This window comes from Carassius carassius, chromosome 35, assembly GCF_963082965.1.
Source record: "Carassius carassius chromosome 35, fCarCar2.1, whole genome shotgun sequence".
NCBI lineage: Eukaryota > Metazoa > Chordata > Actinopteri > Cypriniformes > Cyprinidae > Carassius > Carassius carassius.
In genome coordinates this window covers 26,119,623-26,146,151 of record NC_081789.1, presented here as the reverse complement: position 1 = coordinate 26,146,151, position 26,529 = coordinate 26,119,623, and the positions used below count along the sequence as shown (strand labels likewise).

Here is a 26,529-nt window from a genome sequence, read left to right as displayed (position 1 = left end):
CAGAGGCACTAGGCCTGCCCTACAAAATTACTCCAATCATCCTAGAACTTTACAAAAAGAGCTACTCAAATCATCAGGTGAAATTGTTTTCGGGAAGTATTGGAAGGAGTAGTAAAGCAAGAAGAAGCGATAGATAGTTTTTCAGAATTTCATTTTACTCTGTGTCTATATGGGTGGGCCGGGGATGTAAGTATCTAGATATTTGCAGCAGGGCGAGGGCTTCGATTACCTCTCTCTTTTTTGATCGTACATTTATTTGCTAATTAATATAATTTTTTTGGGGGACCCCCCAAGAGTCCCAAGTTATTTCGAACCCTGCAATAGATCTAATAATCTCAGAACAGACTGTAGTAACTAAATCCATTTCCACCATCTCAAAGTTTGTCCAGCTACGTGTGAATCTACAAGTGAAGAGTCTCCATCCCTCATCATTACAGTCCATTAAGTTCATTATAAAACTATCACTCAAACTTCATAACTGTCTCATCACTGCATGAGCAGAAGTCAAACTGTTTCAGTTCAGAGCGTTGAAGCGATCAAACAGTGAAACTGTGAGTTTGAGCTGAAATCAGATTTGCATTGACAGCTTTAGTGATTCTGATGGTCTCAGAATAGAGCAGCTCCGTCTCCAGAGACCATGTTCAAACCCCAAGAGCTTCAGTTCACATTTACTGCTAAACACAGCTGTTCTCAACTATTACAATCCATCAACAGCAGCTGAAACTTTAGTGAAGGAAGGACACACTGATCAATGATGCAGTCGAACACAAATGTAAGGCGTTCAGAAGCTTTATTGAATGAACAGCAATGGCAGCACATTGAAAGACTGCTTGAGTATTGAGCTGTAAATCAGGAGACTGCTGTGAATCCTGCTGCTCTTCACTGGAGAAACATCAGCACTCGGAGCTCTTGAGGAACGAGGTCTCGTGATCAGCTCCGTCATGTGTTACTCTGCAGACGAAGCGCTCGCCGGCTTCCCAGCGTGCTTTGCTGAGGCTCAGGACGCTGCTGCGGCTGTAGCGTCCGTCCCGCTCGCTCTCTGCGCTGGTCTGAACCCCCTCGGTGACCTCTGACCCGTCCAGCGTCCAGCTCACCTGCGCCCCCTGTGGAGAGTAAGAGCTGAGCAGACAGAGCAGTGCGGCTGAGTCTCCAGAGATCTGCAGAGAAGAGGGAGGCAGCAGAGACACGGAGGGCTTCACTGCGGGACCAGCTGAAACACACACACACACACACACACACACACACACACACACACACACACACACAACAGAGGCAGTAATAATAATAAAAAAAAACTAATAATTGGAGTTTTATAAATTAATAAGATACATTTGAAATAATCCTCAGAGTTTTTTAAAAACATTATTCAAGAAAATGTATGATTATATTGTGATGTGGCTATTTGAATTAGAAAAAGCTAATCATCATTTCAAAATTAATTGTACTTTTGAAATATTAATGCTATTCAGACTCACAATCATAAATACCAGAGAACTTGGTAGTATAAATAATTTAAATGATTCATTTTAAAAATGCTCAAGTTACTTGTTTTCTGATGACAAACACTTTTTTGTTAAATTTGCCAAGAATTATAGGCAAAATCATATAAAGAAATAATTTTAATTATTTTAAAGTACTGCCATTGATACATGTAATTGCATGTATTTATTCACATAAAATACATTTAAAAACAATATAAATTATAAAGTTTAAATAAGGACTGAAATAAATGAAAAACATATTCTAATTATATATATTTCAGAAATAGTAAGTTACAGAACATGTGAACTTTTAATCTCAATCAAAAAACAAAACAAAAAACACTGTCCACATGAAAAATAATTAGTAGATTGTGATTTTGTCATAAAATATATAAAACAAATTTAAATAATTGCTATTTTACTATTATTTTATTTTGACATTAACAATCAATTTAAAATTTTAGTGCAAATCTCTGACCAAGTGGAAAATTGCAATTTTTTTTTTTTTTTTGGATATTTTTTTAAGATTTAGGAAACAAATTGAGCTCTTATTTCTATTTTAAAAATAGTCAACATTCAGGACATTTTCTCATAAAGATAATTATACGTAAACTTATAGTTTAAATAATACATTTAACATGCTTATCAGCTAAATTTATTTTTGACTCATGAAATTAAATATATTCTGTCGATATTATATTAAAATAGTTGAATGCACTAAGAATTCATTAAAAGAAATGCCATTAATGAAAATATATCAAACTGTTAGCATACATAAATGTGAAATTACTGATGTAAAATATTAAGTACAAATATGAACTATGGCTTGAAATGGAAAAATATTGAATATCACCAAATATGACACATGTACATATGTACATAATATAGAAGACAAAATGTAATAATTAAATATATAAATAGGTGCAATCAATCAATAAAACAGAATGAAAATTTACAATAAAATTATAAATATTGTTGCAAAATGTTATTAAATAAACTTAGACCTCCTTTTAAAACACACACACATTATATATTGATGTTAGATAATTTAAGAAAGACTTACTTCTGATGGTCAGTTTAGTTCCTCCACCAAAAGTGTACCACAGTGCTTCATTCTAGTGAAAGCGTCGAACAAAAACCTCCGTCACACTCAAATAAACACAAACTCCAGCAGAGAAAGAGAGAAGAGACTCACACACTGATATCAGACTCAACAGCAGCTCTTCTCAACAGCACTCATGAATTATTATAAAAAACAGCACTAAATGTTCATCTTTAATAATAAATCCTTGTTATTACATTAAAGCTAAAATCAAATCATTTGTTTCATAATCAGTCCCAAAATTCATCATATTTACAAAACACCTGTTATTTAAACTATTAATCTATTTACCTGCTTTGTGATGAACTCTTTAGCAAGATTTAGATGGTGACTCCCTTGAATGACCTTTGACCTGTTATACAGTATCATACTAGACCTATCATGGATGACATCACATCTGTAACACAGGTATTAAATGATCTCAGCGTGAAAAACTGACTGAAACTTAACATAAAACAGTGTTTGGAGAGAGAAGCTCTACCCGAAATAAATAATTAAATCATGAGTGTTTGTTTCTGAAAATGGATAAAAGTAATTTATTAGAAAAGATATTAAATAGTAAAACTGTGTATCTGCTGTCTCCAGGTAAATGATGTGAGTGTGTTTGCATATTGATCAGATGCTTCAGTGCTCTGAGAGTGTTTATAGTGCTGTGAGTTTAACACTTCATCACTGACACACACAACAATCTTCATCAACATGACCTTCATCATCATCTTCATCTGGACTCTCACAGCGTTTGCTCAAGGTTTGTGGAGCACAAGTTTGATATCAATTCATTTCTTCAAGTATATTGTCAAAGTTTTGAGTTGATTTTCTTCTTGTTGTGTGTTTCAGAGTGTAGAGGACAGATCAGCGTCACTCAGAGTCCCTCAACGACAGCAGCTCAACCAGGAGAAACAGTGAAGATCAACTGTAGAACCAGCACAGATGTGTACAGATATAGTGGGTCTGATCGTTTAGCCTGGTACTTACAGAAACCTGGAGAAGCTCCTAAACTCCTGATTTATTATGCAAGCAGCCGTCAGTCAGGAACTCCATCTAGATTCAGTGGCAGTGGATCTAACAGTGATTTCACTCTGACCATCAGTGGAGTCCAGACTGAAGATGCTGGACATTATTACTGTCAGAGTTACCACTGGATCAACAGTAAAAGTGTGTTCACACAGTGATTGTGAGTTGTACAAAAACCTCTGTCAGTCAGGGTCACAGTGACTGAACTGATGCTGCAGCTGCTTAAAGGAGGATCTGAAACAACATTGTCACACAAACATCTAAAATAAAAACATATAAATAAATCTGTCACTCTTAATAATCATAGAGATCAGAGCATTAGTCAAGAGAAACAACAAGACAAAAGTCCATCAGTGTCTCTGCAGAGTCTCTATCAGACACAAACACACAGACTCAGCCGTGTTGGTCTTTGATTATTATTTTTGTCTTTTTCTTCCCTCACACTTTGGAATCGTGAGTTTTATTTATTTCCTCAGATTTGTATGGAGAATGAAAATGTGTTAAAACTGGACTATCTGAATCTACACAGCTCTGAGATTTTGATCGATCAGAGACACGACTGAGATCTGACGGATTTCAGTTTGTCTCACTTTATGCAGACATTCATTTTCAAAACACTCTGAGAAAAAGTCAAATCAAGAGGCAATAAAGACACAGAAATGTGTATCTAGAGACTGAGGTGAGATGCTACTGAGCTTGCAGGTTCACTAAATGATAATTTATAGTGTTACATTCATGATTGTGACTACAGAGCGTTCTGATAAAATCACTATCACAACTACAGCTTGACCTGTGACCTCTGAGATGACCTCTGACCTCTGCCAATATGCGTGATTCTGTACAGTTTAAACTCAATTTTAATCAACTTTTGTTGAACTCCTCCACAAAACTATGAGAAGGTACAAACCAGTATCTGATGATAACATGATTTGATCAGTCTGTGAACTGATGAATATGAGCAAACCTGGTCTCTCTGTTAGTCAAACTGACCCTTTTCACAGAATAATGAGTGAAACAGTGAGTGATGTTTCTCTCAGAATAGAGCAGATCTTCATCAACTTCAGAGGAGTTTGATGTTCCTGTAACACCAGAAACACTTCAAATAACCATTAAACATCAGAACAGTGAGAGATGAATGATATGTGTCTGTCATGCATGTTTATCTTCAAAACAATTAAATTTATCTATCATTATATCTGTGAGGTTCATAGTTTAGCTGCATGTTCTTGTTTCATCATGAATCTGCAGGTGTTTTCACGCTCCACTGAGTGAAGTTTATCTGAGCAAAAACCCTGACCCAGTGAATGACTCAAAACAATAAGGACTCAAATTAACTCAAATTTTATTTTACTTTACTTTATTTATTGACTGAACTGTAATAGAATCATAACTGAATGATAAAGCACACACATATGTTCTTGTATGAAGCACACAAAGCAGAGCAGATGCAGATGCGAGCGACTGAAGCTGGATGTGGAGAATGAAGGAGTCGCTCATGTGCTGTTAGTCTCCATGTGAGACATGAGTGAGAAGAGCAGCAGATCTACTCTGAACACTGCTGTCTCGTCACGTGTCCAGTGAGCGCAGGCTGGCCGCTCCGTGTGGCCTCACAGCTCACTGAGACGCTCTCCATCCACTCCTGCTCAGAGAGAGTCAGGCTGCTGCTCCAGCTGTACAGACCGTCCTTCTCCAGGAGCCCAGCGCTGCTCTCCTGAGACCTGCTGCTCCCGTCCACCTTCCAGCTCAGGCTCCAGTCTGACGGGAAGCCCTTGCTGGCCACACACACCAGTGTCGCTGTCTTCTTTGAGGAGATCTCTGCACTGGAGGGCGGCAGGACGCTCACTTTAGGACGAGTGACGCCTGACAAACACACAACAGTCACCTCAGTCAAGAACAAAGCTTCTCTCTGCTTTCAAAAAGTTTTTAAATATATATATATAATATAATGAAAGGTTTTCTTGGCCATTTTAAGTTACAGGAATGAATTTTTATAAAGCAAGTTAACAGCAATGGAAGTTTGGTGAAATAGGGTACAATGGGGGAAAACCATCTTTAATATTATTTTCCTCTAAACCACTAGATGGCACAAAAACTTCCAAAAGATCTGCTTTTTAAGATGCACATATATATTTGACTGATCCTTGACACAATCGCTTTTTATCGAATGTTGTAATTTAAGTATCAAATGAGAATCATATATTTTGAGAAGAATGTCTTCTTAACTATTTTCAGTTTTGTTTGAGATAATTAAAGCAACAGTTTTTAAATAATAAAATAATAGAATATGTAAAAGTATAGTATTTGGGGTATAAAGAGCCCCTGCTGTTGGGGCTAAAGACACAATAATTAACATGATAATTAATAGAAGGATGACTTTTCCATTTGTTGACATGACATGGTTAGATTCGGATGGTAAATATCATATATTATGTTGTGTGTCCATATTAGAGATAAAATCACCATGTTTAGATGAAACCATCATATTTAAAAACATGAAATTAATCATATCATATAATAAAATATATATTTTTTGTTTCTATCCTAATGTAAATCTATATTAAATTATTATGGGATTATTATGTGATCACCTTCAATGCTTTCAGAATCTTTTCTTTTTAAAATAATTTGGTTTCTGTTTTTTTTAAAATGTATATTTTTTATATTAACATTTTAATGGCAGTATATTTATTGAACAAAAATGAATACTTTTATTTCTCAAAATAAGCAGAAAATAGTACAAAGTTTGCTAAAGTGATTGATTTTGAACAAGTATTAACTAAGACATTATTTAAAAAAAAACATTATTTTTGCTGAAGTATTTAAGTAAATATAATAACTGCAGGAGTTCATTACAGTTTTTGATGACAGCACGAGAAGATTGGGTACAAATGTTATTTAAAGTACAGAAAATATAACTTTTGTATCACGTCTGCTTTAAATTATTCGAAATATCTGCAGGTTTTACTTAAAAATCAACACTTTAATTTGAAAATTTATGTTGAGGTTGATTGCCAAACATTCAATGTGAACAAAAAAATAAAATTAAGAGATATAAATAAACCAAAAATTATATCCTTTCTAAAGCGTAACAAAGTGTTTCTCAGTCAGTTGTTGTATTAATAATATGAAATGATGATTGACTTACTGCCAACATCCAGTTTGGTGCCGCTGCCGAAAGTCCACCACAGTGATACAAACTAATAGAGCAGCTGAACAAAAACCTCCTGAACGCTTCACTAACTGAACAAACACACATCAACTGAGTCTCCAACAAACACATCACTCACAGCAGACATCACCTGCATTTACTTCATCTGCTTTATGCAGTCTGTCTTATTACTAAAACATCAACCTCAATTATTGAAAGAAATTCACTTTTATATCAAGTGTGACGTGACTCACAATCAAACTCAGTTGATTCAGTGATTGACAGAGACACGTGTGATGATCCTCATGTCTGTAAAAACCTGCAGGACATCCATGGATTTGACATAAAATATATGAATTAACTCATGTTTCTGTCAAACTACAGTCAAAAATATTCTCAAAGTCTCTCAGGAGAGAGTCAGGATCATATACTAAAGTTGGTCTTGGATGAATTCAGAAGTGAATGATCTGATATAATTATAATAGCTTGGCTATTAGAAGATCTAATATTAAAGATTAATTAGTTAAAGTGTTTTTTGTCTGTTAATGAGCGACTGTCTCCAGGTAAATGATGTGAGTGTGTTTGCATATTGATCAGATGCTTCAGTGCTCTGAGAGTGTTTATAGTGCTGTGAGTTTAACACTTCATCACTGACACACACAACAATCTTCATCAACATGACCTTCATCATCATCTTCATCTGGACTCTCACAGCGTTTGCTCAAGGTTTGTGGAGCACAAGTTTGATATCAATTCATTTCTTCAAGTATATTGTCAAAGTTTTGAGTTGATTTTCTTCTTGTTGTGTGTTTCAGAGTGTAGAGGACAGATCAGCGTCACTCAGAGTCCCTCAACGACAGCAGCTCAACCAGGAGAAACAGTGAAGATCAACTGTAGAACCAGCAGAGATGTGGCTTACAGTAGTGGTTATCATCGTTTAGCCTGGTACTTACAGAAACCTGGAGAAGCTCCTAAACTCCTGATTTATTATGCAAGCAGCCGTCAGTCAGGAACTCCATCTAGATTCAGTGGCAGTGGATCTAACAGTGATTTCACTCTGACCATCAGTGGAGTCCAGACTGAAGATGCTGGACATTATTACTGTCAGAGTTACCACTACATCAACAGTAAAAGTGTGTTCACACAGTGATTGTGAGTTGTACAAAAACCTGTGTCAGTCAGAGTCACAGTGACTGAACTGATGCTGCAGCTGATCAAACACTATCACTCACTACTGACACACAGAGACCAAACACAGAACTACACATGAGCTCACAACTGAGTTAGGAGTCACATCAGCTCTATTAGACTCAGATCTGTCCAGCGACAGACTGGGTTGAATTAATTATGCTCTGATTTTGAGTTTAATTAATTTCGAATCCAATTAATTTCCATTGTTGTTGTTTTTGTAGATTGTACTACATTCAAACCTTATAAATGTATCCCTGATAAACTTGTGTATTAAAACTACGACTCAATCTTCATAACTGTCTCATCACTGCATGAGCAGAAGTGAAACTGTTTCAGTTCAGAGCGTTGAAGCGATCAAACAGTGAAACTGTGAGTTTGAGCTGAAATCAGATTTGCATTGACAGCTTTAGTGATTCTGATGGTCTCAGAATAGAGCAGCTCCGTCTCCAGAGACCATGTTCAAACCCCAAGAGCTTCAGTTCACATTTACTGCTAAACACAGCTGTTCTCAACTATTACAATCCATCAACAGCAGCTGAAACTTTAGTGAAGGAAGGACACACTGATCAATGATGCAGTCGAACACAAATGTAAGGCGTTCAGAAGCTTTATTGAATGAACAGCAATGGCAGCACATTGAAAGACTGCTTGAGTATTGAGCTGTAAATCAGGAGACTGCTGTGAATCCTGCTGCTCTTCACTGGAGAAACATCAGCACTCGGAGCTCTTGAGGAACGAGGTCTCGTGATCAGCTCCGTCATGTGTTACTCTGCAGACGAAGCGCTCGCCGGCTTCCCAGCGTGCTTTGCTGAGGCTCAGGACGCTGCTGCGGCTGTAGCGTCCGTCCCGCTCGCTCTCTGCGCTGGTCTGAACCCCCTCGGTGACCTCTGACCCGTCCAGCGTCCAGCTCACCTGCGCCCCCTGTGGAGAGTAAGAGCTGAGCAGACAGAGCAGTGCGGCTGAGTCTCCAGAGATCTGCAGAGAAGAGGGAGGCAGCAGAGACACGGAGGGCTTCACTGCGGGACCAGCTGAAACACACACACACACACACACACACACAGCAGAAGCAGAAATGAAAAACTGATCAGTGGAGTTTAATATTATAAGATACATATGAAACAATCTTCAGAGTTTTGAAAAAACATTATTCAAGAAAATGTATGATTATATTATGATGTCGCTCTATGACTCAGAAAAAACAATCATCATTTCATTATTAATGGTACTTTTGAAATATTCATGCTATTCAGACTCACAATCGTGAATACCAGCAAACTTGAGAGTTTAAATAGTTTAAATTATTAATTTTCAAAATGCTCTTCAAGTTCCTTGTTGTCTGATGACAAACACTTTATTGTTAAATGTGCCAAGATTTTAGACCAAATCATATCAAGAAATAATTAAATAGATTTTAAAGTTCTGCTATCAATACATGTAAATGCATGTAATTAATCATATAAATAAAAAAATAACATTTAAAAAGAATTTTAAATTATAAAATGTAAATAAGGATGAAATAAAAGCAAAAAATACACTAATAAGATTTATTTCAGAAATAGTAAGTTACAGAACATGTGAACTTTTAACTTTTAATCTCAATCTAATAAAAAAAATACTGTCCAAGTGAAAAATAATTAGTATATTGTGATTTTGTCAAAAGGTATGGAAAACAAATTAGAATAATTGCAATATTATTTGTGTTTTAAAAATATTATTCTTATATGACACTAACAATGAATTGTCATTTTCAGTGTGATTTTAAATGTATGTTATGATGTTGTTGTTTTTAAATGAACTTGATTTTGAACATGTTCATTAACTACATTTCTCTTTGTCTGGTGACGATGTCTACACAATTACATTTAGTGTTATCAGACTTTTTTCATGCATCTAAAAACCCCCATAATTGTTAAATTTACCATTAATTACAGTAAAAATGATATATCAAGATTTAATTGAATATATATTATGTCATCTAAAGATACAAAATTTTATTTACTGTTAATGAGTTAAATTATTCATGTAGAATGATGAATGAGATTTAAAAACCATAGGAAATATACAACTTAAGTAAATGATGAAATAAATTAAATATTGCAATTATTAAAGAAACTATACAAAAACATATTTTTTGTAATAAAGGAATAATTAAAAAAAAGTTTTTGCTGAAACATTCTAAAAATGAATTAAAATGAATGAATCAAATATCATATATTTTTATGAGAGAATTGAAGAGACTTACCGATGGTCAGTTTAGTTCCTCCACCAAAAGTGTACCACAGTGCTTCATTCTAGTGAAAGCGTCGAACAAAAACCTCCGTCACACTCAAATAAACACAAACTCCAGCAGAGAAAGAGAGAAGAGACTCACACACTGATATCAGACTCAACAGCAGCTCTTCTCAACAGCACTCATGAATTATTATAAAAAACAGCACTAAATGTTCATCTTTAATAATAAATCCTTGTTATTACATTAAAGCTAAAATCAAATCATTTGTTTCAAAATCAGCCCCAAAATTCATCATATTTACAAAACACCTGTTATTTAAAGCTTTGTGATGACCAAGATTTAGATGGTGATTCCCTTGAATGACCTTTGACCTGTTATACAGTATCATACTAGACCTATCATGGATGACATCACATCTGTAACACAGGTATTAAATGATCTCAGCGTGAAAAACTGACTGAAACTTAACATAAAACTGTGTTTGGAGAGAGAAGCTCGACCCGAAATAAATAATTAAATAACATGCGATAAATCATGAGTGTTTGTTTCTGAAAATGGATAAAAGTAATTTATTAGAAAAGATATTAAATAGTAAAACTGTGTATCTGCTGTCTCCAGGTAAATGATGTGAGTGTGTTTGCATATTGATCAGATGCTTCAGTGCTCTGAGAGTGTTTATAGTGCTGTGAGTTTAACACTTCATCACTGACACACACAACAATCTTCATCAACATGACCTTCATCATCATCTTCATCTGGACTCTCACAGCGTTTGCTCAAGGTTTGTGGAGCACAAGTTTGATATCAATTCATTTCTTCAAGTATATTGTCAAAGTTTTGAGTTGATTTTCTTCTTGTTGTGTGTTTCAGAGTGTAGAGGACAGATCAGCGTCACTCAGAGTCCCTCAACGACAGCAGCTCAACCAGGAGAAACAGTGAAGATCAACTGTAGAACCAGCACAGATGTGTACAGTGGTGCTTATTATTATTTAGCCTGGTACTTACAGAAACCTGGAGAAGCTCCTAAACTCCTGATTTATTATACAAGCAGCCGTCAGTCAGGAACTCCATCTAGATTCAGTGGCAGTGGATCTAACAGTGATTTCACTCTGACCATCAGTGGAGTCCAGACTGAAGATGCTGGACATTATTACTGTCAGAGTTACCACTGGATCAACAGTAAAAGTGTGTTCACACAGTGATTGTGAGTTGTACAAAAACCTGTGTCAGTCAGAGTCACAGTGACTGAACTGATGCTGCAGCTGATCAAACACTATCACTCACTACTGACACACAGAGACCAAACACAGAACTACACATGAGCTCACAACTGAGTTAGAAGTCACATCAGCTCTATTAGACTGTACTCACACTAGGCACAACTGCCTTGAACCGAGCTTGTGCACAATACTCCCTTCCTCGATGGGCTGCACTCATATTGCACTTTATAAACGTATATTGGATGTGGAGCGGCACGACAAACCCCAGACAGTAAACTACTGCCTCGTTCTATGACGTACTGACAAAAGATCAAATGATTTGCAACAGTCGCATTGTTGTGTCCAGTGTAGACAGCAGCCCTGTCCCAAATCACACCCTAAACCCTCGCAGTCTTCCTCTGAGTTCACACTGCTGTAATGTAACGCCACTTTGACTGTCGGTAGAAGTCTGCCGCAGAGTTCACCTCGGTGCGGGGTCGAGAGAAGTGTGCATAGCGGCTGCAAAAGGGGCACTCATACACACACTTCTAGAAGCCAAAATTATGAATGGGACACTCTATGGACTCGTGGACTTCATGGACACACACATACGGTGGCAACTGTAAGTCCGCAAGACGGCAAGTGCACATGAAGTGAGCCATTTCTGACTGGGAGTCAAGCTGTTGCGACGTGTGTGCTGCATGTTTCCAGTTCAGCACTCGGATACATTTAGCATTCACACTACATGTGTACCGCGCCCAAGCCGTATAAAATAATAGGAATGCATGAAATAGCTTTAGACCTCCTCTTTATATTTTAATATATTTACTTAAGCATTTAATCTTTACACATTTGGGCCATCAGGAGTCTTTCTTCATGTTGTTTGAATTGGAAGTAAATTTTAAGCAAATTTCTTAAAGTCCACAGTAATAGATGGTGCATGAAAATTGTCCCGGCAATTGTTCCCGGGTCGTTAGATTTTGCACTTTCACACTGCCAGTGATTGCCCGGAATATGTGCGTGCTTTCACACACAACCCGTAAAGGTCCCGTAACGACACGTGACATCAGTTCTGGCTTTTGTTCACACAGCGCTCGTTCCGGGACTGAACCCAGCAATGTTACTTGGTCCCCGACCCAGGATCAGTCCTAGAATCTATCCCGTGATGGTTTGCTTTCACACAGAAGGCGATCCAGCAATGTTCTGGCAATTTACCGGGTCTGACGTGCAGTGTGAAAGGGGCTTCAGTAAGAGTGTGTCTCATAATAATCACACTCAAAAAAATTCCCAAAATGCACCATAAATGCTAGTATGCATCGCTGCGGTTTCTTAAGGTCTAAAATAAATAAATAAATGAACTAAATAAAATTATTCAATTGCATTATTCAGGAAATGCATTTATTAATCACATTTTTATCAGAAATATTAATTTTGGGTAATTTTTGGTAGCTTTTAAAGGATGTTTTGTTGACCTGTGACCTCTGACCTGACCTTTGCCCTCTCATGGAGCTCATAGTGACATACTTGTTTCTTGATGAAACTTTCATTTGAATAATCAGAAAACCCGAAGCTTCAGACACATGAATCAAAGTTTTTGACTCATTACATGAGAAAGATCCTAAACACTGTTGTTTTATGTGCATCATCAGCTGTAACTCGTACACAGATTTACATCGAGATGATTTGCATTGCAGCACAAGTTCAGCAGGTTTTATATCTCTGTGAGATTGAACTCCGAGAATCTGAACCAACAGCAACCATGAGCTTCATCACCATCTTCATCTGGATCTTCACTAGCTGCTGTTTCACAGGTGAGGAGATAAACATACTCTATTCTAACTGATCATCTGTGCTCTAATATTGTTCTTCGACTAATACTGAATTTTGAATGTTTGTTCATTTCTCTCAATGTAGAATTAGTATCTGGAGTGACAGTCACTCAGACTCCTGCAGAGAAACCTGTTCAACCAGGAGACACAGTTACTATGTCCTGTAAAACCAGTCCTGAAGTTTACCAGGGTTGGAGCGATCAGCCTTTATCCTGGTACTTACAGAAACCTGGAGAAGCTCCTAAACTCCTGATTTATGGAACAAGCAGCCGTCAGTCAGGAACTCCATCTAGATTCAGTGGCAGTGGATCTAACAGTGATTTCACTCTGACCATCAGTGGAGTCCAGACTGAAGATGCTGGACATTATTACTGTCAGAGTTACCACTACATCAACAGTAAAAGTGTGTTCACACAGTGATTGTGAGTTGTACAAAAACCTGTGTCAGTCAGAGTCACAGTGACTGAACTGATGCTGCAGCTGATCAAACACTATCACTCACTACTGACACACAGAGACCAAACACAGAACTACACATGAGCTCACAACTGAGTTAGGAGTCACATCACATCAATCCAAAAACACACAAATGTTTCTCTGTTACAGTTTGGTAGTTTTTATGTTTTTATGTGTACTTACAATCATACTGATAAACTGCCTTACAAAACTATCACTCAAACTTCATAACTGTCTCATCACTGCATGAGCAGAAGTGAAACTGTTTCAGTTCAGAGCGTTGAACCGATCAAACAGTGAAACTGTGAGTTTGAGCTGAAATCAGATTTGCATTGACAGCTTTAGTGATTCTGATGGTCTCAGAATAGAGCAGCTCCGTCTCCAGAGACCATGTTCAAACCCCAAGAGCTTCAGTTCACATTTACTGCTAAACACAGCTGTTCTCAACTATTACAATCCATCAACAGCAGCTGAAACTTTAGTGAAGGAAGGACACACTGATCAATGATGCAGTCGAACACAAATGTAAGGCGTTCAGAAGCTTTATTGAATGAACAGCAATGGCAGCACATTGAAAGACTGCTTGAGTATTGAGCTGTAAATCAGGAGACTGCTGTGAATCCTGCTGCTCTTCACTGGAGAAACATCAGCACTCGGAGCTCTTGAGGAACGAGGTCTCGTGATCAGCTCCGTCATGTGTTACTCTGCAGACGAAGCGCTCGCCGGCTTCCCAGCGTGCTTTGCTGAGGCTCAGGACGCTGCTGCGGCTGTAGCGTCCGTCCCGCTCGCTCTCTGCGCTGGTCTGAACCCCCTCGGTGACCTCTGACCCGTCCAGTGTCCAGCTCACCTGCGCCCCCTGTGGAGAGTAAGAGCTGAGCAGACAGAGCAGTGCGGCTGAGTCTCCAGAGATCTGCAGAGAAGAGGGAGGCAGCAGAGACACGGAGGGCTTCACTGCGGGACCAGCTGAAACACACACACACACACACAGACACACACACACACACACACACACACACACACACACACACACACACACACACACACAGAGAGAGAGAGAGAGAGAGAGAGAAGCAGAAATGAATAACTGATCAATGGAGTTTAATATTATAAGATACATATGAAACAATCTTCAGAGTTTTGAAAAAACATTATTCAAGAAAATGTATGATTATATTATGATGTTGCTATATGACTCAGAAAAAACAATCATCATTTCATTATTAATGGTACTTTTGAAATATTCATGCTATTCAGACTCACAATCGTGAATAGCAGCAAACTTGAGAGTTTAAATAGTTTAAATTATTAATTTTCAAATGCTCTTCAAGTTCCTTGTTGTCTGATGACAAACACTTTATTGTTAAATGTGCCAAGATTTTAGACAAAATCATATCAAGAAATAATCAAATAGATTTTAAAGTACCGCTATCAATACATGTAAATGCATGTAATTAATCATATAAATAAAAAATAACATTTAAAAAGATTTTTAACTTATAAAATGTAAATAATGATGAAACAAAAGCAAAAATTACACTAATAAGATTTATTTCAGAAATAGTAAGTTACAGAACATGTGAACTTTTAACTTTTAATCTCAATCTAATAAAAAAACACTGCCCACATGAAAAATAATTAGTATATTGTGATTTTGTCAAAAGGTATGGAAAACAAATTTAAATAATTGCAATATTATTTGTATTTTAAAAATATTATTCTTATATGACACTAACAATGAATTGTAATTTTCAGTGTGATTTTAAATGTATGTTATGATGTTGTTGTTTTTAAATGAACTTGATTTTGAACATGTTCATTAACTACATTTCTCTTTGTCTGGTGACGATGTCTACACAATTACATTTAGTGTTATCAGACTTTTTCATGCATCTAAAAACCCCCATAATTGTTAAATTTACCATTAGTCAAAATTATATATATATATATATATATATATATATCAATAATTAATTGACTAAATATAATGTCCTCTAAAGATATTTTTTTTTTTACTGATAATGAGTTAAATTATTCATGTAAAATGATAAATGAGATTTAAAAACAATACGAAATATACAACTTAAGTAGATTATTAAATAAATTCAATATTGCAATTATTACAGAAACTTTACAAGAACATATTTTTTATAAATTGAAGGAATAATTTTAAAAAGTTTTTGCTGAAATAATCTAAAAATGAATTAAAATGAATGAATCAAATATCATATATTTTTATGAGAGAATTGAAGAGACTTACCGATGGTCAGTTTAGTTCCTCCACCAAAAGTGTACCACAGTGCTTCATTCTAGTGAAAGCGTCGAACAAAAACCTCCGTCACACTCAAATAAACACAAACTCCAGCAGAGAAAGAGAGAAGAGACTCACACACTGATATCAGACTCAACAGCAGCGATGGACTACTGTCAAAAAGGGCACAAAACATTTATCTTTAAAAATAATAATAGTGATGTTAATAATAAAACATGTTATTGCATGAAGGCTGAAATAATTAGTTTCATAATCAGTCCAAAAAAGCATTCATCTGGTTTTCAGTACACATGTGATTTTATACTCTGTTAATTCTATTTACCTGCAATGTAAATCTTTAACCAGATTCTGCTGGCCATTCCCTATTAGATGACCTTTGACCTGTTATTCAGTATCATAGATGATATAACTAAAATCTGCACAACAAATATTAAATGCTCTGAGCATCAAAGTCTGAATGAAACATTAAACAGTGTTTGGAGGGAGAAGCTTGACCCTAAATAACATGAAGAACATCATAAATGCCTGTTTCTGAAAATGGAAAATAAAAATGTATTAGCAAAGACATTGATTAAATAAAATAGCAAAATTGTGCATCTCTACTGTCTCCAGGTAAATGATGTGAGTGTGTTTGCATATTGATCAGATGCTTCAGTGCTCTGAGAGTGTTTATAGTGCTGTGAGTTTAACACTTCATCACTGACACACACAACAATCTTCATCAACATGACCTTCATCATCATCTTCATCTGGACTCTCACATACTGCTTTATACTACAAGGTGAATAGTGTATATTTCAAATAGAATTAATTCAATAATTTTATTATATGTCAAATAATATATTTTTATGGACTAATAAATGTTTGTTTTTCAGGGTGTAAAGCTCAGATCACAGTCACTCAGACTCCAGTGAAACCTGTCACACCAGGAGAAAATGTTGTGATGAGCTGTAAGTTTAGTTCTGCTCCAGCCTGCAGCCCAAGCCCCTGTGTGTCCTGGTACTTACAGAAACCTGGAGAAGCTCCTAAACTCCTGATTTATTATACAAGCAGCCGTCAGTCAGGAACTCCATCTAGATTCAGTGGCAGTGGATCTAACAGTGATTTCACTCTGACCATCAGTGGAGTCCAGACTGAAGATGCTGGACATTATTACTGTCAGAGTTACCACTACATCAACAGTAAAAGTGTGTTCACACAGTGATTGTGAGTTGTACAAAAACCTGTGTCAGTCAGAGTCACAGTGACTGAACTGATGCTGCAGCTGATCAAACACTATCACTCACTCAACAGAGAAGATTTTAAGAATATTCATTGAAACAAAGCTTTCAGTGGGTTTCGCATCTGCTAAAAATGTAAATCTAATACTTTTATCTTATTAAAATAATTTAAAATGATCTAACACTATATCTTAGGAGTCACATCAGCTCTATTAGACTCAGATCTGTCCTGTGACAGACGGGTTTGACTCAACTATACTCAGAATCAGTGGGAAAAAAAGATGCTAAATCAAACAAAAAACAATATTTCTCAGTTCCAGTGTTGTATTTGTTTTCTATTTTTTATTAATTAATTTATTTTTGTATAGAATATATTATTTAATCATCATTGTGTATTAGGGCTGCCACTTTTTCTTCAATATTCGAATTTGCATTTGGACATGATGTGAAATATCCATGATCGAACTATAAATAAACTATCCGGTTTTTAAAATGCCATGTGTAGCGCATTTTTTACAGTCTATGGTTAGACCGTCTATGTTTTATTTTATTCTTTGCCATCTTATCCAGTAGAGGGCGCTCTAGACGTATTGTAGCGTAGGCACATGACCAAACCAAGCGAATAATAGCTAGTAGCTACCATTTTGAAAATGGAAGACAACGAACAGAACGGCTAGCCTGAGCGGACAATTACAGCCACAACGCTTCTTAAAGTTAGTGTCTGGAAACATTTTGGGTTTTTCACTGTTGATGGTAAAATAACCATAAAAGATCAAGTAGTTTGCCGAATTTGCAAAAACCGTTTACTTACACATCATCCACATCCAGTCTTCGCACTGCTCACACCTGTCGAGTAACCAACCAAAAGAGGCAGCGGAGTCAGAGACACAGCAGACAACGAGAGCATCAGGCGTCTAACAGCGCATGACTGCATACTTTAATGCACAACCAGTCGGCACCTTGTCAGATGCACGGGTAAATGCCAAAAGAATATTAAGAAATTTATTAGGCTAGGCTATATGCCTATATGCTATATGGCCTTGTCCCAACTTTTTTGAGATGTGTTCATGCCATGAAATTTAAAATCCTTTTCCATTAAAATTATACATTTTCTCAGTTTAAACATTTGAAATATCATCTATGTTGTATTCTGAATAAAATATTGAAATTTGAAACTTCCACATCATTGTATTCTGTTTTTATTCACAATTTGTACAGTGTCCCAACTTTTTTGGAATCGGGTTTGTATAACGGAGCAGTGTAAATGAACACGCTTCAATATAGCAAAATTCTGTTCTGTCGGCATGATGGTCATACCAACGCTGGTTGGTTATACAGAAGCAAGACCGCTCAAGGGGCGCCTCCTTTTAGTCTGAACCATCAGTCAGGTGTTTGCTAAGAACATAGACCCTTAAAAAACATTATAGGTCCAGCATAGGAGACTGTTATGCGAGAGGTTTCCACCTAACCTCGATCAGGTGGAGAGCTGGTGGTTACAGGGGAATTAGGAAGGGGAGGATAAAAACAGAAGTTAACCCTCTAAAGTCGATTAATGCATATATGCGTTATGAGGCTATTTTCTCCTGAAAAACCTCTGGACTCCAGAGGGTTAAAAATCCCCAAAGGGAACGAGTAGATACCTCGGTATCACTCCGATTCAGACGAGAACGCTGCCTCGTCTAAATCACACCCCTTAGGTTCTGCTTACCTCCTCGTGACCCACGATTCCTCTAACCCCTGCCCGCAGGTGGGGGAGGAGCGCAAATTGTGACACTAGCCTTCTATGCCCGTCTTTGATCCTCAGATCGAGACAGGCCAGGACCCCTATGTTGTTCGGGCTCAGACCTGGACCTTCGGGGAACGAAGGATCTGAAAGCAGCAGAGCGCGCCTTCGTCTCCCTGAACTTCTCAAATCGCTGTCTTAACGGAAATACCGAAAAGTTCAGAAAGCGAAACCTTAGCATCGAGAAGAAAGCCTTTTCTTTCCTCCCGATGTCTGCCAGGTTCATCCACAAATGTCTCTCCGCTGCCACCATCGCCTCCATAGTCCTGCCCATGCGGAGGCGGCCTGCTTGGGAGCACGGAGAGAGATCTGTGGTGCGGCGCAGCTCAGCTACCTGACCAGAAAAAGACCCCTGCCTCTATCCAGGTCTCTTAGCAGATCAGTCTGATATGCTTGAAGCACCAGCATTGTGTGTGATAAAGCCACAGCCTGCTACTGCGTATGCCTTGCCATTTAAGTGAGAGGATTTTCTGAAGGGGCTTAGATGGCCAGGAGGGAGATTAAGAGAGGATGTTTCCCCTGCAGAAAGAAAAAATTTCCACAGATAAACAAATTTGAGCTCTTTCTACAGGGGGCATTCCCTCATAGCCGATTTTGCACATCACCTCGATGTCGGCAGATTACTTTCATGCCGAAACCGATGGATGCGAGAAGAAAACGGCATCTTTCATTTCTTTTTAATCTCTGTATGGAGATCATGCAGAAATGAAAGGCTCACCTGAGCTGGAGGGCTATGGTCAAAAGGTAATTTTCGCTCAATAACCTCCAACAGCTCTACATACGCAGGGCAGAAGAATTGAGAAGGCTCAGCCTCAGCTTCTTCACCATCCTCAAATATCTCCTGCTTTTCCTGAGTAAAAACCCAGCAGAGCACTAACCTCAGTATCAGAAAGTGTTAAAGATATAACATCATCCTCCCGAGGCTCTCTCTCGTCCGCCGCCCTATTTATTTATTTATTTTTTTTACGAGCATGAAAGGGAAAGTCCCTCTCTAAACCATTCAGACAGATCCACCTGTATTCTCACGAGCTCATTCTCTTCCGTGCTTCAGCACGGACCTGTTTCTCAACTGCGGGAAGCAGATGGCTGCCTTTTTTTCCCTTTTCTTATAGAGGAGAGACGAACGAGAGCAGAGATTTTTCCATTGAAAAAACGTTCACAATGCACGCAGATTGCCTCCTCAAAGACATCGCGTGCGTGCTCTTCCCCCAAACAAATAACGCAGACATGGATGCACACATTGTCTAAACGCTTGCTATTTGTTGCCATGATAAACAGAGAAAGATCGCCCTTACCGGTTCTTTCAGATGCACGCTTCAAACAAAACAGTCAGTGAAGATGAAGAAGATAATGATGTGCTCTCCCGGTGCTTATTTATAGTCGCGCCGGTAGTGACGTCGGATGCTGTCGCCGGCAAACAAGTTCGTGTTTTTTCAATGTATGCTTCAGACACGGGTCATGGCGAGGTGTTCCCCAAAGCGACCCCTAGAGGACGCAGTCCTCGGAAGGGAACCGTTATTTAGCAAATTTTTTCTTTCGTTTCGTTAATCTGTCAATATGATTTAAATGAAATATATTTAGTGTATGTGCCTATATTTCTTTTTATGTTAGCCTATAGTTTTTTCTGTTTTCTCTATTCACAGAAGCGCTGCAGGTGTGTGATCTGTTGAATTCATCTCACACTATCCTCAGATAAAGTCTAAGGGTGATGTATTGCCATTGTGACTTGCTCATGATGAGTTCACAGCTGAGCGGACATTTCACTCGTTGGCTTCAGCGTCACATTTGCCGGTTACACAACCGGTTAATGGCCATTTAAAATTTTCTATTCTGTTTTCGATTCGAATTTTGTTTTCATTCCTTGAACCGGTTCAGAGCCCTGTCAGGAGTCTTTCTTCATGTGGTTTGAATTGGTTGTAAATTTGAAGTTCACACTTATTGATAAATCATGTTTTGTGCATGAAAATGTTCACACATGTGAGTCAGTCAGTAAGAGTGTGTCTCAATCAGCTCCTTAGTTCACTAGTCAGTGCACTACTCAGGGATCACATAACACTCATGCTAAAAACATTCCCACAATGCAACATAAAAGCCAGTGTGCATCGCTGCCGTCTATATCCTCAAACCATCTAAGCTGAAATGTGTTTAATTCATATAGAAAAACAGATTAATCAAACGGTTTAACGTTATCAATTCATCCAAAATAATAGTCAAATCCTGTAATAAACTGACAGATGATAAAACAACAGTCAAAATATTTGTATGAAATTATTAAAAAGATGAAATGATAAAAAACAAAAAAAATATTAAATAGTGTAATGAGCAGGTACAATGATAGACAGAATGGAATGAATGAGCAATCTTCATTTAGAAGCTCATTTAAATACAGCATCAGTTCATTTGCATATTGATCAGATGCTTCAGTGCTCTGAGAGTGTTTATAGTGCTGTGAGTTTAACACTTCATCACTGACACACACAACAATCTTCATCAACATGACCTTCATCATCATCTTCATCTGGACTCTTTCATACTGCTTTATACTACAAGGTGAATAGTGCATATTTTAAATAATATTAAATAATTGTGTTATATGCCAAGTAATATATTTTTATGGACTAATAAATGTTTGTTTTTCAGGGTGTAAAGCTCAGATCACAGTCACTCAGACTCCAGTGAAACCTGTCACACCAGGAGAAACTGTTGTGATGAGCTGTAAGTTTAGTTCTGCTCCAGCCTGCAGCCCAAGCCCCTGTGTGTCCTGGTACTTACAGAAACCTGGAGAAGCTCCTAAACTCCTGATTTATTTAACAAGCAGCCGTCAGTCAGGAACTCCATCTAGATTCAGTGGCAGTGGATCTAACAGTGATTTCACTCTGACCATCAGTGGAGTCCAGACTGAAGATGCTGGACATTATTACTGTCAGAGTTACCACTACATCAACAGTAAAAGTGTGTTCACACAGTGATTGTGAGTTGTACAAAAACCTGTGTCAGTCAGAGTCACAGTGACTGAACTGATGCTGCAGCTGATCAAACACTATCACTCACTACTGACACACAGAGACCAAACACAGAACTACACATGAGCTCACAACTGAGTTAGGAGTCACATCAGCTCTATTAGACTCAGATCTGTCCTGTGACAGACGGGTTTGACTCAATTATGCTCTGATTTTGTGATGAATTGATATCAAATCAATCCAAAAACACACAAATATTTTCTCTGTTACAGTTTGGTAGTTTTTATGTTTTTATGTGTACTTACAATCATACTGATAAATTGCCTTATGTTATGAAACTATCACTCAATCTTCATAACTGTCTCATCACTGCATGAGCAGAAGTGAAACTGTTTCAGTTCAGAGCGTTGAACCGATCAAACAGTGAAACTGTGAGTTTGAGCTGAAATCAGATTTGCATTGACAGCTTTAGTGATTCTGATGGTCTCAGAATAGAGCAGCTCCGTCTCCAGAGACCATGTTCAAACCCCAAGAGCTTCAGTTCACATTTACTGCTAAACACAGCTGTTCTCAACTATTACAATCCATCAACAGCAGCTGAAACTTTAGTGAAGGAAGGACACACTGATCAATGATGCAGTCGAACACAAATGTAAGGCGTTCAGAAGCTTTATTGAATGAACAGCAATGGCAGCACATTGAAAGACTGCTTGAGTATTGAGCTGTAAATCAGGAGACTGCTGTGAATCCTGCTGCTCTTCACTGGAGAAACATCAGCACTCGGAGCTCTTGAGGAACGAGGTCTCGTGATCAGCTCCGTCATGTGTTACTCTGCAGACGAAGCGCTCGCCGGCTTCCCAGCGTGCTTTGCTGAGGCTCAGGACGCTGCTGCGGCTGTAGCGTCCGTCCCGCTCGCTCTCTGCGCTGGTCTGAACCCCCTCGGTGACCTCTGACCCGTCCAGCGTCCAGCTCACCTGCGCCCCCTGTGGAGAGTAAGAGCTGAGCAGACAGAGCAGTGCGGCTGAGTCTCCAGAGATCTGCAGAGAAGAGGGAGGCAGCAGAGACACGGAGGGCTTCACTGCGGGACCAGCTGAAACACACACACACACACACACACACACACAGCAGAAGCAGAAATTAAAAACTGATCAATGGAGTTTAATTTTATAAGATACATTTGCAATAATCCTCAGAATTTAGAAAAAAAAACATTATGCAAGAAAATCGATGATGTCGCTATATGTCTTAGAAAAAGATTAATGATCATTTCAATATTAACTGTACTTTTGAAATATTCACTCTATTCAGCAAACTTGAGAGTTTAAATAGTTTAAATGATTAATTTTCAAAATGCTCTTCAAGTTCCTTGTTGTCTGATGACAAACACTTTATTGTTAAATGTGCCAAGATTTTAGACCAAATCATATCAAGAAATAATTAAATAGATTTTAAGGTAATGCTATCAATACATGTAAATGCATGTAATTAATCATATGAATAAAAAATAACATTTAAAAAGATTTTTAAATTATATAATGTAAATAAGTTATGAAATAAATGCAAAAAAATTACTCTAATAAGATTTATTTCAGATATAGTAAATTACAGAACATGTGAACTTTTAACTTTTAATCTCAATCTAATAAAAAAACACTGCCCACATGAAAAATAATTAGTATATTGTGATTTTGTCAAAAGGTATGGAAAACAAATTTAAATAATTGCAATATTATTTGTATTTTAAAAATATTATTCTTATATGACACTAACAATTAATTGTGATTTTCATTGTAATTTTAAATGTATGTTATGATGTTGTTGTTTTTAAATGATCAGATGCAAACTTGATTTTGAACATGTTCATTAACTACATTTCTCTTTGTCTGGTGACGACGTCTACACAATTACATTTAGTGTTATCAGACTTTTTTCATGCATCTACCAACCCCATAATTGTTAAATTTACCATTAATTATAGTCAAAATTATATATATCAAGAATTAATTGACTATATATCATGTCATCTAAAGATAAAAACATTTATTTACTGATAATGATTTAAATTATTCATGTAAAATGATAAATGAGATTTAAAAACAATACGAAATATACAACTTAAGTAAATGATGAAATAAATTAAATATTGCAATTATTAAAGAAACTTTACAAAAACATATTTTTTCTAATAAAAGGAATAATTTTAAAATGTTTTTGCTGAAATAATCTAAAAATGAATTAAAATGAATGAATCAAATATCATATATTTTTATGAGAGAATTGAAGAGACTTACCGATGGTCAGTTTAGTTCCTCCACCAAAAGTGTACCACAGTGCTTCATTCTAGTGAAAGCGTCGAACAAAAACCTCCGTCACACTCAAATAAACACAAACTCCAGCAGAGAAAGAGAGAAGAGACTCACACACTGATATCAGACTCAACAGCAGCTCTTCTCAACAGCACTCATGAATTATTATAAAAACAGCACAAAATATTCATCTTTAATTCTTAATACTTGTTACTACATTAAAGCTAAAATCATATCATTTGTTTCATAATCAGTCCCAAAAATCATCATATTTACAAAACACCTGTTATTTAAAGCTTTGTGATGACCAAGATTTAGATGGTGATTACCTTGAATGACCTTTGACCTGTTATACAGTATCATACTAGACCTATCATGGATGACATCACATCTGTAACACAGGTATTAAATGATCTCAGCGTGAAAAACTGACTGAAACTTAACATAAAACTGTGTTTGGAGAGAGAAGCTCGACCCGAAATAAATAATTAAATAACATGCGATAAATCATGAGTGTTTGTTTCTGAAAATGGAAAAAAAAGGAATTTATTAGAAAAGATATTAAATAGTAAAACTGTGTATCTGCTGTCTCCAGGTAAATGATGTGAGTGTGTTTGCATATTGATCAGATGCTTCAGTGCTCTGAGAGTGTTTATAGTGCTGTGAGTTTAACACTTCATCACTGACACACACAACAATCTTCATCAACATGACCTTCATCATCATCTTCATCTGGACTCTCACAGCGTTTGCTCAAGGTTTGTGGAGCACAAGTTTGATATCAATTCATTTCTTCAAGTATATTGTCAAAGTTTTGAGTTGATTTTCTTCTTGTTGTGTGTTTCAGAGTGTAGAGGACAGATCAGCGTCACTCAGAGTCCCTCAACGACAGCAGCTCAACCAGGAGAAACAGTGAAGATCAACTGTAGAACCAGCACAGATGTGTATTACAGTGGTGCTTATTATTATTTAGCCTGGTACTTACAGAAACCTGGAGAAGCTCCTAAACTCCTGATTTATGGAACAAGCAGCCGTCAGTCAGGAACTCCATCTAGATTCAGTGGCAGTGGATCTAACAGTGATTTCACTCTGACCATCAGTGGAGTCCAGACTGAAGATGCTGGACATTATTACTGTCAGAGTTACCACTACATCAACAGTAAAAGTGTGTTCATACAGTGATTGTGAGTTGTACAAAAACCTGTGTGAGTCAGAGTCACAGTGACTGAACTGATGCTGCAGCTGATCAAACACTATCACTCACTACTGACACACAGAGACCAAACACAGAACTACACATGAGTGAGTGAGTGAGTGAAGTGAGTGAAGTGACATTCAGCCAAGTATGGTGACCCATACTCAGAATTCGTGCTCTGCATTTAACTCATCCGAAGTGCACACAAACAGAGCAGTGGGCAGCCATTTATGCTGCGGCGCCCGGGGAGCAGTTGGGGGTTCGATGCCTTGCTCAAGGGCACCTAAGTCGTGGTATTGAAGGTGGATAGAGCACTGTACATGCACTCCCCCACTCCCCCTCAGCTCAGAACTGAGTTAGGACTCACATCAGCTCTATTAGACTCAGATCTGTCCTGTTAAAAATGTAAAAGTTTGGATGACCAATAATTTTCTCCTATTAAATTCGGATAAGATAGAGATATTAATTATAGGACCAAAAACCGTACACAGAATCTAGTAGACTACAATCTGCAACTAGACGGATGTACTACAGTATTTCTTCCTCTACAGTCAAAAATCTGGGTGTTATATTGGACAGCAACTTGTCTTCTACCACGTTACAATCCATCACGCTCCCTAAAGTCACAAAATGCGCATTCTTATTCTTTAGCTTGGGTTAAACGAATTAATTTTACTTTGTTGGAACAGCAGCTACGCTAATGATGTCTCTATTTGTTTCTCTGAAGCTCCAGTCTGGATCCAGAACACCTGAGAAGAGATGATGCTGACCCTCAGATGACCCCAGATGATGCTGACCCTCAGATGACCCCAGATGATGCTGACCCTCAGATGACCCCAGATGATGCTGACCCTGGATCAACAAACAGAACTAACAAATATTGCTACTTATGCAATCACATTATAAATGCTGTTAATAATGTTCATCGTCTGGTTCACTATGTCTCGTATACATTTTTATTTCAATTTTCATTTGCACATAAACTGATCACCACTTATGAGCAACTACTAAATATTATAGAAACTTAATTTTCTGTAAAGTTGCTTTGCAATGATTTGTATAGTAAAGAGCGCTAGACAAATAAACTTAAACTGAATTGAATTGAACATATTTGTACCACTTCATATATTTAATCAATTT

The 26,529-nt window shown here is 37.3% G+C and overlaps 4 long non-coding RNA genes and 4 gene segments (V, D, J or C); 3 read left to right on the top strand and 5 right to left on the bottom strand.

Annotated features, from left to right (window-relative positions):
* Positions 1-773: 773 nt before the first annotated feature.
* On the bottom strand, positions 774-2,852 carry LOC132116423 (uncharacterized). Of its 2 annotated transcripts, XR_009425632.1 has the most exons (3): positions 2,677-2,848; positions 2,545-2,596; positions 774-1,210 (listed from the first exon to the last, which is right to left on the bottom strand). It is a non-coding gene; the product is annotated as an uncharacterized LOC132116423 (long non-coding RNA). The 2 variants fall into 2 exon arrangements; XR_009425631.1 differs by having other exon boundaries at positions 2,545-2,852.
* A 2,105-nt stretch (positions 2,853-4,957) lies between these two features.
* Positions 4,958-6,893, bottom strand: LOC132115818 (Ig lambda chain C region-like). The segment is given in 3 exon segments: positions 4,958-5,457; positions 6,743-6,794; positions 6,885-6,893. Coding segments are annotated over 3 exon segments (378 nt in total).
* Positions 6,894-8,527: 1,634 nt separating this feature from the next.
* LOC132116422 (uncharacterized) lies at positions 8,528-11,414 on the bottom strand. Its single transcript, XR_009425630.1, has 2 exons — positions 10,179-11,414; positions 8,528-8,964 (listed from the first exon to the last, which is right to left on the bottom strand). It is a non-coding gene; the product is annotated as an uncharacterized LOC132116422 (long non-coding RNA).
* Positions 11,415-13,076: 1,662 nt separating this feature from the next.
* On the top strand, positions 13,077-13,749 carry LOC132116403 (Ig kappa chain V region K29-213-like). The segment is given in 2 exon segments: positions 13,077-13,179; positions 13,283-13,749. Coding segments are annotated over 2 exon segments (387 nt in total).
* A 430-nt stretch (positions 13,750-14,179) lies between these two features.
* LOC132116424 (uncharacterized) lies at positions 14,180-16,054 on the bottom strand. The gene is made up of 2 exons (XR_009425633.1): positions 15,911-16,054; positions 14,180-14,616 (listed from the first exon to the last, which is right to left on the bottom strand). It is a non-coding gene; the product is annotated as an uncharacterized LOC132116424 (long non-coding RNA).
* A 505-nt stretch (positions 16,055-16,559) lies between these two features.
* On the top strand, positions 16,560-17,152 carry LOC132116406 (immunoglobulin kappa variable 3-15-like). The segment is given in 2 exon segments: positions 16,560-16,703; positions 16,798-17,152. Coding segments are annotated over 2 exon segments (384 nt in total).
* Positions 17,153-21,351: 4,199 nt separating this feature from the next.
* LOC132116407 (Ig kappa chain V-III region PC 2485/PC 4039-like) lies at positions 21,352-22,212 on the top strand. The segment is given in 2 exon segments: positions 21,352-21,475; positions 21,566-22,212. Coding segments are annotated over 2 exon segments (384 nt in total).
* Positions 22,213-22,541: 329 nt separating this feature from the next.
* LOC132116421 (uncharacterized) lies at positions 22,542-24,375 on the bottom strand. The gene is made up of 2 exons (XR_009425629.1): positions 24,180-24,375; positions 22,542-22,978 (listed from the first exon to the last, which is right to left on the bottom strand). It is a non-coding gene; the product is annotated as an uncharacterized LOC132116421 (long non-coding RNA).
* Positions 24,376-26,529: the final 2,154 nt, after the last annotated feature.